At 48.1% G+C, this 19,358-nt stretch overlaps 1 protein-coding gene across 2 annotated transcripts in view; it reads left to right on the forward strand.

Annotated features, from left to right (window-relative positions):
• LOC115085797 (ranBP-type and C3HC4-type zinc finger-containing protein 1-like) overlaps positions 1-19,358 on the forward strand; it is a 288,361-nt gene that overhangs the window by 231,771 nt on the left and 37,232 nt on the right. For both annotated transcript variants that reach the window (XM_029592220.1, XM_029592219.1), the window contains one exon: positions 15,669-15,780. In XM_029592220.1, coding sequence (XP_029448080.1) covers positions 15,669-15,780 — 112 coding nt within the window. The remainder of the gene's footprint in view (positions 1-15,668; positions 15,781-19,358) is intronic.

The raw sequence follows: 19,358 nt of genomic DNA on the forward strand, positions 1-19,358 counted from the left end.
TTCTGATATTACTTTTTGATGTTACTTTTGAATCTACCCTCTTAGAATCAGATATCATGACCTCTTGGTTTAGATTCTAGAACATTCTTTCTCACAGGTCAAGCAGGATGGTAGTCCTCACTTATGGGTGACATCATCAGGATGGAGCCCAATCACGGAAAACTTTTGTCAAAGTTTCTAGAACTTTGACTGGCACCTACTGGGCATGCCCAGCATGGCACTAACCCTGCAACCAGTAGGGGTCCCCCTTCAGTCTCTTTTTTTCCACGCAGCAGTAGCCACGCGGGTTAAGGAGCTCTCTAGAGATTCCTGACAGGAATTTTCCTCACGGAACTTCTTTAAAAATTTTCAAAAAATTCTACCCCATAGGGTCCCCCTTTCGATATCCGTACTCTGCAGTTGAAAGGTAAGGCTTTACCCTCGTTTGCGGTTGATTCCTGTCGAGTTTTTCCTTCTGGGCCTACTGGCCATCGACCGCACTGCGGCTAAATGTTTGTCGAAGTCATGGCTTCGGGTTTTCATCGGTGCACCGACTGTCCTCTGACAATGTCCAACACAGACCCGCATAGGGTTTGTGTATTGTGTTTGGGGTCCGATCATGACATGCTAACTTGCACCAAATGTGCCCAAATGACACCAAAGGGCCGTAAAACCTGCTCAGAAAAGATGGAGTTTCTGTTTCAGTCTAAACCCTCAACTCCATTGACCGCTTTGACTTCGTCTGAGCCGGTACCATTGACCTCTAGCCAGCGAGATACTGGTGCTGCCCGACTGGCATTGACGACTCCAAAGGTGTCGACTTCCTCCTCATCGCTTCAGGAGAAGAACTGAGGAGAACATCGTGAAAAGCGTCGACACCATCATCGGAAGGCTCAGTCCGCTGATCCAGAAAGCCCTCGGCATTGGCATCGACAGAGCCACCGATAAAGAAATCCCGTCCTGAGAAGGCCCCATCCTCCTCTGCGACTGGGTTCCCCACCGTCATTGGTGCCGGGAGCTGCGACTCCACTTTCACTGGTGGACCCTCTGGCTACGCCAGTGCTGCCTCCTACTCCGGAGCCGGGGTTCCACGCCCCAGGCTTCCGTGAGGAATTGGATCGGATGATCTAAGAGGCCATCGGTACGGCACTGCAGGGCTTTCAACGTCCATCGGTGCCGATGCCAGCCCCAGTCATCGACCCAATTCCCATGGCGCTCGACCGCTGCTCGCCAGGCTGGATGCGTTGATCGGTGCTCTTCCTCCGCTGGAACCAAGAACACCGATATGTCCACCACCTTCCACGCCAATACCTTTGTCATCGGAGGACGAAGAAACACTGATATCCATACCGCCATCTGGGATCTTGCCACCGACTTACCCATCGATGTCGCTGGTTCCATCGGTGCCCATATCTCCATCGGTACTGCCATGGATGCCGTCGGTGCCACCTCTGATGCCTTCGATGCCTCGGCCGGGTCCATCGGGAATAGCACCATTCCTCCCCTCTGGAGATCCTATGGGAGCTGGTGATCAACCTTACGATCCTTGGACCGATGATTCTTCCCAGGATACTGATGACTTACCTTCAGAGCCATCTCCCCCTGAGGAGAGAAGTCGTTCTCCTCCAGAGGACCTGTCCTTTATTAATTTTATTAATTAAAGAAATGTCTGAGGCAATTCCATTTCAGCTTCAGATAGAAGAAGACTCAAGGCACAAGAATGCTGCAAGTACTCCAGTTTTATTGATGCCCCAAAGAAAATCATGTCTATTCCTATTCATGAAATCCTAATTGACTGCTGAAAAGGAACTGGGAGCATCCAGGCTCGGTACCACCTGTCAATCGAAAGACACATGCCACCTACCTCGTCCAGGCAGCCCCTGGATTTCAAAAAACACAGTTGGATCACCATTCTGTGGTTGTGGAGTCAGCCCAGAAGAAGGCACGACAGTGTAAGCCTCATTCCTCTATACCTCCAGGGAAAGAACAGAGATCCCTGGATGCTTTTGGCAGGCGTGTCTTCCATGGCTCAATGCTTATTTCTCGCATTGCTTCATACCAGTTATACATGATGCAGTATAACAGGGACTTGTTCAAGAAGATCCAAGATTTTTCTGAATCTTTACCAGAACAATTCCAGGATCCACTCAATGCTCTGGCTCAGAAAGGCCTAGATGCTGGCAAGCATGAGGTCCGTGCTGCCTACAATATTTTTGACACTGCCTCCAGAGTGTCTGCAATGGGGATTAGTGCAAGAAGGTGGGCCTGGCTGAAGTTCTCAGACCTAAGGCCAGAGGTGCAGGACCGGTTAGCAGACCTACCCTGCGCTGGAGATAATCTCTTTGGGGACAAAATCCTGGAAATATTAGCTTTCATCAGTTCCTTCTGACTTCTCGTCCTCTTCTAAGAGGTCATTCCGAAGGGACTCTAAGCAGCCGTCTTTCAAGCCACAAAGATATTATCCTCCTCCCACTCAAGGTCGTCCTTCCAGACCTTACCAGAAGGGTCAGCCCAGGCAAGCCCGACCTCAGAAAACCCAGCCAGCCCCTCAACCGGGCCCAGCTGCTGGATTTTGACTCCTCGCTAGAGAGCATAAGCCAGCCTCTTCTGCCGTCCGTACCAGTCGGCGGTCGACTGTGGCATTTTGCTAACATATGGCACACGATCTCTTCAGACCAGTGGGTACTTGCTGTATTGACCCAAGGCTACTACCTCAACTTCCTGTCGGTAACAACAGACTCCTTACCTCGGCCGATGTAGGGTTCATCCGACCACTCCTCTCTTCTAGAAGAGGAGATATCAACCCTCTTGAAGTCCCGGGCAATAGAACCGGTGCCCCTCTCTCAGCAGGGGCAGGGGTTCTATTCCAGGTGTTTCCTCATCCCAAAAAAGTCAGGCAGCATTCGTCCAATACTGGACCTGCGTGCCTTAAACAAATATCTTCAGAGGGAGAAGTTCAGGATGTTGACCTTGGGTTCTCTACTGCCTCTTCTACAAAGAGGGGACTGGCTTTGCTTTCTAGATCTACAAGACACGTATACTCACATCTCGATCACTCCGTCCCATCGCAAATGCCTTAGTTTCCTGGTCAGCCCCCGGCATTTTCAGTACCGAGTACTGCCGTTCAGCCTATCATCCGCTCCACGAGTGTTCACCAAATGTCTCGTAGTAGTCGTGGCCTACCTGAGATGTCAGTGCGTCCATGTCTACCCTTATCTCGACGATTTGCTGATAAGGACTTCGACTCAGAGGGATGCATTAGCCTCCTTACGTCTAACAATCCATACATTGCTGTCTCTCGGGTTTCTGATCAACTACCCCAAGTCCAGCCTAGTTCCATCTCAAGCCCTATCCTTCATAGAGGCCGACCTAGATACCAGGCAAAAGAATTCCTCCCTCAGGATCGAGCTCGTTCTCTCATATCCCTCACACACTGCCTACAGAATCGGTGTTATTCGACAGCTCGTCATTTTTTCATTTTGCTGGGTCACATGGCGTCCGCTGTGCATGTCAGTCCAATGACGTGCCTCGCAATGAGAGTCATGCAGTGGACTCTAAAGTCCCAGTGGACTCAGGCTTCCCAGCCAATGTCCAGCATTGTCCACGTTACCAAACAGCTCCGCTTGTCACTGGCCTGGTGGATGCAGCTCTCCAACCTCCTTCAAGGCCTTCCCTTTCATGTTCCAGAGCCTCAAATTGTCCTGACGACAGACGCCTCCAACCTAGGTTCGGGTGCTCATGTCGACGGTCTCCATACTCAGGGAGCCTGGTCTCCAGAGGAAGCCAAACATCAGATAAATTTCTTGGAACTTCGAGCAATCAGATATGCTCTCAGAGTCTTTCAGGATTGCCTCTCAAACAAAACCATCCTAATTCAAACCGACAACCAGGTAGTGATGTGGTACATCAACAAGCAAGGGGGAATGGGCTTCTACCTTCTGTGGCAGGAAGCTGCACAGATATGGGCGTGGGCTCTTTCCCACTCGATGTACCTCAGAGCGACCTACTTGGCAGGTGTGGACCATGTTCTAGTGGACAAGTTGAGTCGAACTTTCCATTCGCACAAATGGTCTCTCAACCCTGCGGTAGCGGATACAATCTTCCAACGTTGGGGGTATCCACACATAGACCTCTTTGCGTCCTTTCACAAACTCAAAGTGGAGAACTTCAGCTCACTCACTCGCAGCAGCAACTCACAGCCGAGGGATGCTTTCGCCCTCTCGTGGTCCAGCGGTCTCCTCTACGCGTAGCCCCCACTTCCACTCATATCAAAGTCTCTCGTGAAGTTACGAAGGGACAAGGGCTTAATGTGTTGCGTTCATCGGTCGCAGACGGCTGCGACTGCTCTCCCTCAACTCTGTTACCCTTCTCCTCCTCCTTCGGAAGGATGGCTGCCTCCGCTGCTGTTTGCCGAAACCCTCGGCGTCTCCAAGCCAGCATGGGCATCCCCATCCGCCATGCTTCTTCCTGAGGCCTCCTAGGGCGCGCTCGTGCACACTGCCCACATTCTTAAACACGTCATGACGGGAACCTCGGGGGTGGCCCCACTACATGACGTCAGTACCTCCGGGTATTTAAACCTCCGCTCCAATTGAACAGTTTAGCAAGGACTTCGGTTTTGCTACTCTGACTGCTTCTAAGCTGCTTGCTTGGATTACTCCCTACCCTCCGGGGTATTACGCTGCCTACAGAAGCTCTGGGCACCCGCTCCTGGGGGGGCCTCTCGCTTCTACTCGTCCTCCGGTGTATTCTGCCTAACCATCAGGACACCCGCTCCTCAGGGGTCCCTTGTCTGCTTTATTCCAGGTACCCTCGGTGCTCCTAGATACTCGCTCCTCGAGGGCCTTTCCTGCTCTGGGTATCCTGCACCTCGGACCACGGGATCTTCTCTTCACTGCTACCCTGTGAGTACTACTTCGCTCCAAGCTCTCCTCGCTCCACCCTTCAGGTTCACGGCCTATCCCGCGCTGCAAGACACTACCGGACCTTCGCTACATTTGGGTGAGATCAACTACATTACTACTGAGACTATCTGGAGCCTTACTGTGATATTGCTGGACTACAGCATCGTCCTTTCCTTGGACAAGTAATCTTCATCCCAGCAGTATAATAAAGCTTCCTTTCCTCTGTGTCCGCTTGATATTGAGTCTAGCCTATCATTGTGGTTCCCCACGGGGCCTCTCCCCATGGGCGGAGTCATCGCCACTTCGACCAAGAGACCACATTATGCCACAAACCCAACAGATTGCTAACTCCATGGACTCTGCTCAGCTCGCAGCCTTGCAGGCCATTCCTGGCCTAGCCCAGCAGATCACCGAGCAACAAAGGTCTCTGGAAAGTCTGGCTGCTGCCTTCAATCAGTTACATGCACAACTGAACACTTCGGCAACTCCAGTGAAAGAATTACGGTCTCCAGTGGTGAATGTCAAGACTACCGTACCGTTATCCACGCCTACCCGCTTCACGGGAGAAGCATGGATGTGTAGAGGGTTTGTCATCCAATGCAGTATGCATTTTTCACTGCAGCCTACCCTCTTTCCTACAGAACCATCCAAGACCACCTATATCCTATCTCTACTTGAAGGGAGAGCCCTGGCTTGAGCTTCACCGTTATGGGAATGTGAAGATCCTATCCTGAATGACCTATCAGGATTTCTGAAACTTTTCATGTCTGTCTTCGACGACCCAGCTCGCCATACCATCGCTGGATCTGCTCTGCTTCATCTCCAGCAAGGTAATAAGCCGCTAACAAACTATGTGATTGAATTCAAGACTTTAGGATTCGAACTACACTGGGACATAGGATATTTGCGTGCTATCTTTATGGAGGGTCTTAATTCCTGTTTAAAGGATGAACTGGTGGCTCGCGATCTGCCTGATACCCTTGAGTCTCTCATGGAACTGGCCTGGAGAATTGACCACCATATTCGAGATCGGACTCAAGAGGCTAAGAGTTCTTGGAAGCCCGTCCTGGGAGCTAACAGTCCTAAACCTGTGCCAATTGCCTCGAGTCTACAGTCTGCTCCCATAGAAGAAGATGAGCCTATGCAATTAGGACGAAGTCATTTAACTTCTAAAGAGAGACGTTTCCCAAACACATGGGGTTATGCATGTACTGTGGTCAATTGGGCCACGCCGTCCAAACTTGTCCCATCTGTCCGGGAAACATACAGGCCTAGGATCCGCAGGAGGACTCCTCCTAGGCCTCATCACTCCAACTCCTCCATTATCTTTACCAGTCTCACTTATCTGCGGAAGCCTGGAGTTTCAGACACTTGCCCTCGTGGACTCCAGGGCTGGAGGAAATTTCATCTTAAAATGCTTAGTGGAACATCTAAGGATTCCTACCACACCAATAGCTATGCCATTGCTATTCTCTTCAATCCATGAAGAGCCACTTCCTGGAGAGGTTTTGCTGATTACCTAGACCATTGGCCTACGCACCGGAGCTGTACACTCTGAAACCAACTTCTTTCTTGTATTGGAAAAGACCATGCATCCAGTGGTGCTCAGACTGCCCTGGCTACAGGATCATATACTATAATTTAACTGGGCAACGCTGGAATTATCCTGGTGGGGACCTGGCTGTCATGGCTGGTGTCTCGTGGAAGTTTCTCCAATGATATGCATGCCCACTACGCCATTTTTACCAGGCCAACCTCCACAATACACATCCTTCCAGGATGTCTTCTCTAAACAAGCAGCAGATGTACTTCGATATCACAGAGTTTTTGACTATACTATAAACCTGAAACCCCATTCTGAGCCTCCAAAAGGAAGAATCTACCCTCTTTCTGCAGCACAGACTAAGGCCATGTCCGCCTATATACAAGAGAACCTTCAAAAAGGATTTATCAGACCCTCCAAATCCCCAGCCGGTGCAGAATTCTTTTTTGTGGGAAAAAAGGATGGCACTTTACGTCCCTGCATCGACTATAGGGGTCCTAATGAGATTACCATCAAGGACCGGTATCCCCTGCCCCCTTAATTTCTGAACCATTCGACAGGCTCCAGGGAGCCAAGACATTTTCTAAATTGGATCTCAAAGGGGCTTACAACTTGGTGCGTATTCGTGAGGGCGACAAATGGAAAACAGCCTTTAACATCCGCGATGGACACTTCGAATATCTCGTCATGACCTTCGGATTAAGTAACGCACCTGCAGTTTTTCAAAATATGATGAACGACATCTTACGGGACTTACTATATCAATGTGTAGTAGTGTACCTTGATGACATCCTGATCTTCTCCCAAGATCTACAAATACATCAAGAGGATGTCAAGAAGGTTTTAAGATGCCCGCGAGAGTAACACTTGTACGCGAAACTAGAGAAGTGCAAGTTCCACAAGGAGTCTGTACCCTTCTTGGGATACATTGTTTCTAAGAACGGGTTTCAGATGGACCCCAAGAAATTAGAGAGCATTCAAGATTGGCCCCAACCTATAGGCCTGAAGGCACTGCACTGCTTCTTGGGCTTCACAAACTACTACTGTTCCTTTATCAAAAACTATTTAACATTGACGGTCCCTCTCACTGCAATGACCAGAAAGGGAGCCAACCCTGCCAACTGGTTTCCTGAAACAATATTGGCCTTCCTGACTCTCAAAGAGGCTTTTCAAAAAAAGCCGTGCCTTCGCCATCCAGATCCGTATCACCCATTCATTGTCGAGGTCGACGCAACAGACATTGGTGTGGGAGCAGTTTTGAGCCAGTACAGCGAATCCAATGTGCTCCATCCCTGCTCCTTCTTTTCAAGGCGGAGCTCGCCTGTCAAAAGAAATTACGGAATTGGAGACAAAGAATTACTCGCAATTAAGCTGGCCTTTGAGGAGTGGCGTCCTTGGCTGGAAGGTGCACAACATCAGATAGTAGTGAACACCAATCACAAGAATTTGGAGTACCTTAGACATGCGCAACGACTCAATCACCGTCAAGCAAGATGGTCACTGTTCTTTAACAGATTCGATTTACTTTTGAAATACCTTCCTGGAGAGAAGAACGTCCGGGCTGATGCTCTGTCCTGATCCTTCTCACCTCAGTTTGTGCCTGATGAACCTCGTCACATTATAGATCCTGAGAGGGTGGTTCTTGCAGGCACTCATGTTATGTTATTACCGCTGGGAAGACGATTGTGGCTAGAAATCAAAGGAAGAAACTGTTAAAGTGGGCGCACGATTCCCACCTGGCCGGCCATCCTGGACAGAGTCTTGCCTTGGCCATGTTACAACAGTATTACTGGTAGCCAACCATGAAGAAGGATGTACAAGCTTATGTGGGTTCCTGCCCTGTTTGCACCAAGCAAAAACCGCCAGCTGGAAGTCCTTGGGGTTTTTTACAACCCCTGCCAGCGCCAGATGAACCCTGGACACATATAATGACCGATTTTGTGGTAGATTTACCGCTCTCCAACGGGAACAATTCCATTTGGGTCACCGTCGATCACTTCTCCAAAATGGAACATTTTGTAGCCTTGCCGTGGAGTTAGCGAGACTCTTCATCAAACATATCTTCCGCCTTCATGGAATGCCTAAGCATATACTGTCCGACAGAGGAGAACAATTCACTGCTAAGTTCTGGAGAGCCCTATTTCAAAAGTTTGGCATCTCCTTGGTTTTGACCTCCGCTTACCACCCTCGGTCTAATCGGCAGACTGAAAGAATGAACAGAATGCTTAAACAATTTTTACGGTCCTACATTAACTCGAAACAGATTGACTGGACGGAAATGCTACCTTGGGCAGAATTCGCTATCAACTCACATCCTGCTACATCTACGGGGTCTTCTCCTTTTCAACTCATCTATGGACAACAACCACTTCCTCCTCTGCCAATTCCCTTATCGGTGGCTTCTCCTGCAGCACAGGCCACTGCAGCAGAGTTATCTCAGCTTTGGAAGCAAATGAAGGATCTGCTCCTTAAAGCAGGACAGAAAGCAAAAAAGATCTACGATGCTCACCATCGAGAAGCGCATCAGTTTCAGCCTGGAGACAGTCTGGCTGAGTACCAAGTTCCCCCACCTAAAATTGCCATCTGCACGTTTTGCACCTCGATATATAGGACCCTTTGCAATCCTTTGACGCTTGGGAAATCTGACGTACAGTTTGAAATTACCTCCATCAATGAGAATACACAACGCCTTCCATGTCTCTCTACTAAAATCCTTGATGCTCTCGGAGTTATCCAAGAAGACCCCAGAACCCACAAATCTGGACACTGAGGATGATATTGAGTATGCTGTAGACGACATCTTGGATGTCCGTAAGAGAGGCAAGACATGGGAATACCTCATCTCCTGAGAGGGTTATGGACCAGAAGAAAACTCATGGGAGCCTCTGGCCAACATCATGGACAAAGACATGGTACGTCAATTTCATCTTGTATACTCTCGAAAACCCAGACCACCGGGAAGAGGTCCTGGAGGGGGCCCTTTGAAGGGGGTACTGTTGCGTCCATCGGTCACAGATGGCTGCGACCGCTCTGCCTCACCTCTCTGTTAGCCGCCTTCTCCTCCTTCTTCAGAAAGATGGCTGCCTCTGCTGCTGTTTGCCGAAATCCTTAGCGTCTCCGAGCCAGCATGGGCGTCCCCGTCTGCCATGCTTCTTCCTAAAGCCTCCAGAGCACGCGCGCATGCGCAAACTGCCCACGGTCTTAAACACGTCATGGAGGGAACCTCGGGAGCGGCCCCACCGCGTGACGTCAGTACCTCCGGGTATTTAAACCTCCACTCCAATTGAACAAGTTAGCAAGGACTTCGGTTTTGCTACTCTGACCGCTTCTAAGCTGCTCCCTTGGATTCCTCACTACCCTCCAGAGTATTATGCTGCCTACAGAAGCTCTGGGTACCTGCTCCTCGGGGGCCTCTCGCTTCTACTCGCCCTCTGAGGTATTCTGCCTAACCATCAAGACACCCGCTCCTCAGGGGTCTTGCCTGCTTTATTCCAGGTACCCTTGGTGCTCCTAGATACTCGCTCCTCGAGGGCTTTTCCTGCTCTGGGTATCCTGCACCTCGGACCACTGGATCTTCTTTTCACTGCTACCCTGTGAGTACTACTTCGCTCCAAGCTCTCCTCGCTCCACCCTTCAGGTTCACGGCCTATCCCGCGCTGCAGAACACTACCGGACCTTCGCTACATTTGGGTGAGATCAACTACATTACTACTGAGACTATCTGGAGCCTTACTGTGATATTGCTGGACTACAGCATCGTCCTTTCCTTGGACAAGTCATCTTCATCACAGCAGTATAATAAAGCTTCCTTTCCTCTGTGTCCACTTGATATTGAGTCTAGTCTATCGTTGTGGTTCCCCACGGGGCTCCTCACCATGGGCGGAACCATTGCCACTTCGACCAAGAGTCCACATTATGCCACAAACCCAACATAATGATTCTCATAGCCCCTCACTGGCCACGCCAAATCTGGTTCTCAATCCTCAAGGATCTATCAGTTCACCGGTGCGTCCCTCTGGGGACGGATCCCTTCTGATAACTCAGAACGACAGGGGCCTATGTCATCCCAACCTCCAGGCCCTGTCGCTGACAGCCTGGATGTTGAAAGGTTAATATTGCAACCCCTTAACTTTCAGAGTCAGTATCCCGAGTCCTGGTAGCTTCACAAAAGCCTTCCACGAGATGCTCTTATAGTTCCAAGTGGAAAAGGTTTACGGTCTGGTGCACGTCCATGTCCATAGATCCCTTCACCTGCTCCACTGCGAAGTTTCTGGACTATCTCTGGCATCTGCCAGAATCATGCTTCAAAACGTCCTCTATAAGAGTGCATGTCAGTGCGGTAGCCGCTTTCCAAAACGGGATAGGATATGTCTCTATTTCGACACAGCCCTTAGTCACACACTTCATGAGAGGTTTACTCCACCTGAAACCTCCATTGCGCCCTCCGGCTCCCGCTTGGGACCTTAACATGGTTTTGGGATGGCTCATGAAACCTCTATTTGAGCCTCTCCATTTCTGCAATCTCCGCTATCTCACCTGGAAAGTAATTTTTCTTGCAGGCATTAGTCACCTACCTGCCTTACACTAAATTTCTACATAATAGATTGGTTCTTCATACACACCTAAGTTTTTACCAAAGGTAGTGTCGGAATTTCATCTTAATGAATCCATCGTCTTACCTACTTTCTTCCCAAGACCCCATTCAAACCCAGGAGAAAAGGCTCTACATTCCCTGGATTGCAAGCGTGCCCTAGCCTTTTATCTGGAGCGCACGACAGCTCACAGAAAGTCCACTCAATTATTTGTCTCTTTCAATAACATCAAATTGGGAAATCCAGTGGGTAAACAGACCCTTTCCTTCTGGTTGGCAGCAAGCAGGCATTCCGCTACATGACCGTGTGAAAGCACACTCTGTTAGGGCCATGGCAACCTCTGTGACACACCTTCATTCGGTGCCACTTGTTGATATTTGTAAGGCTGCAACCTGGAGATCTCTCCATACCTTCGCAGCCCATTATTGCTTAGATAAGGCTGGCCGGCAAGATTCCATTTTTTGCCAGTCTGTTCTACGTAACTTATTCTCAGCTTAACTACCCAACATCCTACCAGCGACCCGTTCAGGGTTTTCAGGATGCCCTCCTACCCAAATCCACCCCTGTTGTTGTGCCTGTTGCACGTCTTTGGGTGCATTTGGTGCATTACTCGGGCATCCTCAGCTTTCTACTCACCCATATGTGAGAACTACCAACCTGCTTGTCCTGTGAGAAAGCAGAGTTGCTTACCTGTAACAGGTGTTCTCACAGGACAGCAGGATGTTAGTCCTCATGAAACCTGCCCACCACCCCGTGGAGTTGGGTTCGCATGCGATTTATTTTATTTTTCGCATGTACTTTTGCTGTACATGAGACTGAAGGGGGACCCCTGCTGGTTGCAGGGTTAGTGCCATCCTGGGCATGCCCAGAAGGTGCCAGTCAAAGTTCTAGAAACTTTGACAAAAGTTTTCCGTGATTGGGCTCCATCCTGTGATGTCACCCATATGTGAGGACTAACATCCTGCTATCCTGTGAGAACACTTGTTACAGGTAAGCAACTCTGCTTTCTATTGAAAAAAGGTTGACTACTTTTGCATAATTTATACCTTTTAAGTTATTTGAATGGTTCTAACATATCCCTCCTGTCTCACCTCTCCTCAAGTGTACACATATTTAGATCCTTAAATCTCATCTCATAGAACTTTTGATTATTCTTTGGACCACCTATATTCTGTATATGGAGGTTCAGTCTCCAGAATTATCTACAGTACTCCACATGAGAAGCTATATAGAGATGTTGTTGCCTCTTTTTTTCCTACTGGTGTTATGCCTCTCCTTGTGCATCCAATTTTAAAAGCCCTGCATTGGCTCCCTACCCTCTACCACATCAAATTAAAACTCCCTAACACTTGCCTACAAGACAGTCAAAGGCCAAGACCAATCTACCTCAATGCATCTCAAATCTTGTCGCTCTCCATGCTCCTCACACAGACCCACCTTGCTATACTTCCCCCAGAACACCGCATCAACACAAGGAAGAGAACCTTTGCTGGATCAGTCCCAGCACTTTGTAACTCTTAACCCTCCCCACACACGCACTCTCACACACGCACTCACATCAGACTTGACCCAGACCTTCTATCCTTTAGAATGGTGAAAACCTGGCTCTTTGAGGCTGCATTTGGTAGAAATCCTTAACTTGAACACTGCCAAACCATGTATTATGTATAGAACCCTCAGCCCCTACTGTATACTAACTTGCACAATCTTTCTATTCCCAAATTGCAAAGATCCTTAAACAGATTATTCTACCTCTTATACATGTATCTGTAGCAGTGCGTCGTATTATGTTAAATTCCTGTACCATATTAAGAGATGCATTCTTACACCTTCTGAACACCAAATCTATGTGCCCATTGTAATCATAACCTGTTTCAACACACCTTGATTCCTTTGGTTGAAAAGGCGTGATATAAATAAACAATGATAATGAAAGTGAGCAGGCTCGGGGGCATTCCCAGGGTCAGGAGAGGATTTAGCTGGCTTTTAGTGCTAGCATGCAAAATTTCACTATCCAGCTCTAACCGCACAGATTGCAGGCCTAAATCTAATCTGCAAAGGTTTTGTCACCTAGATGTAGGATAATTTTCAGCCCCAGCCTTGCTAGTTAGGTTGTGACTGAAAGAGAGCATAATTTAGCCTATATAAACATTGCCAGTTAAGCTGGGGGTAGGGCACTCAAAGTTCTTTGGAGTATTTGCCTCATGTGAATACCTTGGCTACTGGGCAATGACATAAGAACATAAGAAATTGCCATGCTGGGTCAGACCAAGGGTCCATCAAGTCCAGCATCCTGTTTCCAACAGAGGCCAAACCAGGGCACAAGAACCTGGGAATTACACAAACATTAAGAAGATCCCAAGCTACTGATGCAATTAATAGCAGTGGCTATTCCCTAAGTAAACTTGATTAAGCTGTTAATGGACTTCTCCTCCAAGAACTTATCCAAACCTTTTTTGAACCCAGCTACACTAACTGCACTAACCACATCCTCTGGCAACAAATTCCAGAGCTTTATTGTGCGTTGAGTGAAAAAGAATTTTCTCTGATTAGTCTTAAATGTGTTACTTGCTAACTTCATGGAATACCCCATAGTCCTTCTATTATTCGAAAGTGTAAATAACTGATTCACATCTACTCGTTCAAGACCTCTCATCTTAAAGACCTCTATCATATCCCCCCTCAGCCATCTCTTCACCAACCTGAACAGCCCTAACCTCTTCAGCCTTTCCTCATAGGGGAGCTGTTCCATCCCCTTTATCATTTTGGTTGCCCTTCTCTGTACCTTCTTCATTGCAACTATATCTTTTTTGAGATGCGGTGACCAGAATTGTACACAGTATTCCAGGTGCGGTCTCACCATGGAGCGATATAGAGGCAGCATGACATTTTCCGTTTTATTAACCATTCCCTTCCTAATAATTCCTAACATTCTGTTTGCTTTTTTGACTGCTGCAGCACACTGAGCCGACGATTTTAAAGTATTATCCACTATGATGCCTAGATCTTTTTCCTGGGTGGTAGTTCCTAATATGGAACCTAACATCGTGTAACTACAGCAAGGGTTATTTTTCCCTATATGCAACATCTTGCACTTGTCCACATTAAATTTCATCTGCCATTTGGATGCCCAATCTTCCAGTCTTCCAAGGTCCTCCTGTAATGTATCACAATCTGCTTGTGATTTAACTACTCTGAACAATTTTGTACCATCCGCAAATTTGATAACCTCACTCGTTGTATTCCTTTCCAGATCATTTATATATATATATATATATATATATATATATATATATATATTGAAAAGCACCGGTCCAAGTACAGATCCCTGAGGCACTCCACTGTTTACCCTTTTCCACTGAGAAAATTGACCATTTAATCCTACTCTCTGTTTCCTATCTTTTAACCAGTTTATAATCCATGAAAGGACAGCACCTCCTATCCCATGACTTTTTAGTTTTCTTAGAAGCCTCTCATGAGGGACTTTGTCAAATGCCTTCTGAAAATCCAAATACACTACATGTACCGGTTCACCTTTATCAACGTTTATTAACCCCTTCAAAAAAATGAAGCAGATTTGTTAGGCAAGACTTCCCTTGGGTAAATCCTTGTTGACTGTGTTCCATTAAATCATGTCTTTCTATATGCTCTACGATTTTGATCTTGAGAATAGTTTCCACTATTTTTCCCGGCACTGAAGTCAGGCTCACTGGTCTATAGTTACCGGGATTGCCCCTGGTGCCTTTTTTAAATATTGGGGTTACATTGGCCACCCTCCAGTCGTCAGGTACAATGGATGATTTTAATGAAAGGTTACAAGTTTTAACTAATAGATCAGAAATTTCATTTTTTAGTTCCTTCAATACCCTAGGATGCATACCATCCGGTCCAGGTGATTTGCCACTCTTTAGTTTGTCAATCTGGCCTACTACATCTTCCAGCCTCTGGAAGCTGGGGCTGTGGAATTCAATCCCTGGATCGCTTGCGGTGACCTCTGGACTCCTCTCCTGGGGGATGCTGGGAGCAGTATGCAGTTGAGCCTTCCGGTCCTCCTCTACTGCAAAGGGTGCGGGGCCTCTGGAAGCTGGGGCTGTGGAATTCAATCCCTGGATCACTTGCGGTGACATCTGGACTCCTCTCCTGGGGGATGCTGGGAGCAGTATGCAGATGAGCCTTCTGGTCATCAACAGCGGAGCTGTTTTTGAATATACTGAAGCTTCAAGGTGACCTGGATAAAGGAGTGGTCTAGTTGGTGTAATTGCCTCGCATCCAGAAGATCTAAATTTAGTTCCTGCCACTGCCACTTCTCTGACCTTGGGAAGTCCCTTTGCATCAGGTACCCACTGAGACTAAGCCCTTCAGGGCAGAGATTCATTCCATCCTGGTCTAGGGTACCACATAGTCACCACTTTCTGCAGCACTCCAGGGGCCTTAGCTGCCTTGTCTCTGGGGTTCATAGAATCCCGCTGAAAAAAAAAAGAGGTGATATCATTTTCCTTTAACCTTGACAGACCCCTGACTACTGTGCTCAGAGATCTCTGTCTAGTCACCACTGGGTATTTCTCCCCATGAAAGATGGCTGTAGAGTTTGGCGGGGTGTCTGAGTGATGGCTGATTTTCAGGGTGGTTCTTGCTTGATCTTCCCTGCAGGGAATGCTTGAGGCAAGTGATAAACTGCTGTGAGGAGCCTGAGGTGCCCTGCCCCTTCCGTGATGACTCGTATGCCTGCAGCAGCAAACTACAGGAGCGGGAGATCCGAGCTGTAAGTATGGGCTGGGGGTGAGCTGCAGCAGTAGCTTACCCTCATTATAGTTCAAGCTTCGCTGTGTTAGCTTGTTTATGTCCTTATCCTTTACATCTATATTTATTCTTCCTTGCCCTAGATTGCTGTCTGTAGTTGGGTGGGTTATAAATTCATAAATAAAACAAAAAACAATTTTCCTCCCTCCAGCACTCATATGCACCATCTGCCCAGGCCTATTACCTTAAGCGGTCCTTAGCCCCTTGCTGATGGAGAGCTAGAAGAGAAAACTATTCAGTGCCAATTGAATGCTGACAAGGATCAGCCCTGAAGTGGCATTCATCTTTCCTCTGCTGGGAGGCCTAAGTGTATCACCGTAAAGTATATGCACCTCGCAAGACCTGACAGATAGGACACGCAAAGAAGGGACTTCAGCCGCAATGAGGCCACAGGGCCTTGCCGGACTTAAGGTCCAAAATGACTATGGAAACTTATTCTGATTCAATCTATTTATTCAGAAGATCCCCAATTTATCCCAGGACAAGCAGGATGATAGTCCTCACATATGGGTGACATCGGTAATGGAGCCCTATACAGAAAAACTTCTGTCAAAGTTTCTAGAAACTTTTGACTGGCACTGTTTGCCTACTGAGCAAGCCCAGCATGCCATGATATTCCTGGCCACAGGGGTCTCCCTTCAGTCTTCTTTTTTCCGCGGAGCCATTAGCCTCGTGGGTATTAGGAGTCATCTGAGGTAAAATTTACCTCATAAAAAAGTTTAAAGAAAACTTAGGAAAAACTTTAAAACCGCAGGGGTCTCCCGACTAAACATCGAGGTAAGTTTTTCTACCCCCTTTTTGCCAGTTCCGTGCCGTTTTTGCTTCAAGTCGTCGACGGCTGTCCAACTTAATTATGGCCTCTGGTTTCAAAAAATGCCCGATCTGTTGCCGGAATATGTCCATCACAGACCCACACTTAGAATGTATGTTGTGTCTGGGAGAGAAGCACGACGTGTTAACTTGCGTAAAATGTGCTGAAATGAGGCCGAAAGGGAGAAAACTCCGGATGGAGAAGATGGAACACTTGTTCCGCTTACAATTGATGCCTTCGATGTCAACATCCACCCAATCGTCTCCGGCTGGAGTGATCCGCAAGGTTGTTCTGAAAAAGCAAACACCCGATGAGGCAGGGGATAGGGCATCGCAACCCCATCTACATCGTCTTTCAGGTCGGTATCAATCATCGAGAAGACCGCCGAAAGTAAACAGAAACATCGGCATTGGAGGCCGCACGACCCGGACATCGTCCCGATACCCAGTGATCCATCGAGGGTTCCTGGGTCGCAAGCTAAGAAACCTCGCAGGACCGAACATCACCGAGGCCTTCTAAACCACGGCGATCCCCACCGCCATCGGTGCCGGGAACTGTACTTCCTCAGGGGCCTGGGAAAGTTTCGGAATCGCCCTCACTGCCTCCCCCCATAGCTGCTCTGGTCTCACCAGCTATGCGGGCGGAAGTGGACGAATATATTCGCCAGGCAGTAAAGGATGCACTCCTCAGTGCGATGCCAACTCAGCCATCGAGGCCATCGCCCAAACCATCGACACCACCAATGCCGTCGACTTCGGTTCCCATGAACCTACCAATACAGTCATCACCGATGCCGGTACCTATACCCTTGCCGACACCATCGACGATTCCATCGATGCCAGAACCCCCATTACCTTGCCGGTACCATCATCGATACCAATACTGCCATCGCTCTCGATGCCCTCGATGCCAATACCTGATTTGTCTCTCTTAGCACCGATTTTGGCAAAGTTAGACACTATTATCGGTGCCATTCCAATAATACCTCCAGAACCAACGATGCCACCACCCTCTGGAGAGGATATCCCGAAGGACCTTCCACCTGCAGAGCCAATTCCCGGTCCATCAGGGGTTCCACCCCTCATCCACCAATTTCACCATTGCTTCCAACTAAACCGTTGGAACACCCATCCAGACCAAGGGAGTACACACCTTCTACTCCACCTCATCCTCATACACTGGACACTTGGCAGGATACAGATACGGACACATTCTCAGAGGAAGTTCTCTCTGAACCATCACCTCCAGAAGAGAGAAGACGTTCTCCTCCAGAGGACCTTTCATTCTCCAACTTTGTTAAAGAGATGGCAGACATACTGAGGATGATTCCAGACAAAAGACATTAGAAGTACTACAATTTGTGGACCCACCCAAGGAAGTTTTGGCAGTTCCAGTCCACGAAGTCCTGGTAGAGTTATTGCACAGGTTATGGGAACATCCCTGCTCCATTCCCCAGGTCAGCAAAAGAGTGGACGCAACATACTTGGTCCAGCAAATCCCGGGGTTTCAAAAGACTCAATTACCTCACCATTCAGTGGTAGTTGAGTCAGCACAGAAAAAGTCGAAAAGAGTAAAAACTCATTCCTCAACCCCACCAGGTAAAGATAATAGGTTCCTGGACAACTTTGGTAGGAAAATGTTTCAAGGTGTTCTATGTTGGTATCCAGGATTGCTGCATACCAATTATATATAACTCAATACCAGCGTAACCTATGGAAACAGATCCAGGAACTCTCGGAGAATCTCCCACAGCAACTTCAGGAGCCCTTCTCGACTATTATTCATAAAGGCCTTGAAGTAGGCAAGCATGAGGTTCGTGCAGCTTACGACTCATTTGAAACTGCATGCAGGATGTCTGCCACTGGAATCAATGCTCGACGCTGGGCCTGGCTTAAGGCGTCTGACCTAAGGCCACAGATACAAGATAAACTAGCAGATCTCCCTTGTGTGGGGGAGAACTTATTTGGTGCTAAAGTTAAGGAAGCAGTTTCTCTGTTGAAGGAACACTCCGAAACACTAAAACAATTGTCAGCTATACCTCAAGAGTCTCAATCATGAAAGAGATTTCCACGGAAGGAATCTAAGCGTCCTTACTACAGGCCGCGAAGATATTATCCTCCTCCTAAACGTGGCCATTCATCTAGGCCTCCTCAAAGCTCACAACCTAGACAATCCAGGACATCCAGACCTCAACCCCCTCCACAGACAGCGTCCACGTCGGGGTTTTGAAGTGATTCCAGGGAACAGCAGCCAGTCTCCCAATCCAGCACAACACATACCAGTGGGTGGTCGGATCACATTCTTCCATCCCAATTGGGAACTCATAACCACAGACCAGTGGGTATTTTCCATCATATCTCAGGGGTACCACTTGGATTTTCTAACCATACCAAACGACAATCCTCCCACTTCGTTTTGGTTAATAAAAGACCAATCCACAATTCTACAAACAGAATTATCCGCCCTTCTGAGTGCCAGGGCCGTGGAACCAGTTCCCCGGCATCAGCAGGGCAGAGGATTCTACTCCCGCTATTTCCTCATTCCAAAGAAAACCGGAGGCCTACGTCCCATACTAGACCTCAGAAATCTCAACAAATTTCTCAGAAAAGAAAAATTCAGGATGGTTTCTCTAGGAACCATGTTACCTCTACTTCAGAAGGGAGATTGGCTCTGTTCTCTGGATCTTCAAGACGCTTACGCTCACATTCCCATATTTCCACCTCATCGCA

Source organism: Rhinatrema bivittatum, chromosome 2 (assembly GCF_901001135.1).
Source record: "Rhinatrema bivittatum chromosome 2, aRhiBiv1.1, whole genome shotgun sequence".
NCBI lineage: Eukaryota > Metazoa > Chordata > Amphibia > Gymnophiona > Rhinatrematidae > Rhinatrema > Rhinatrema bivittatum.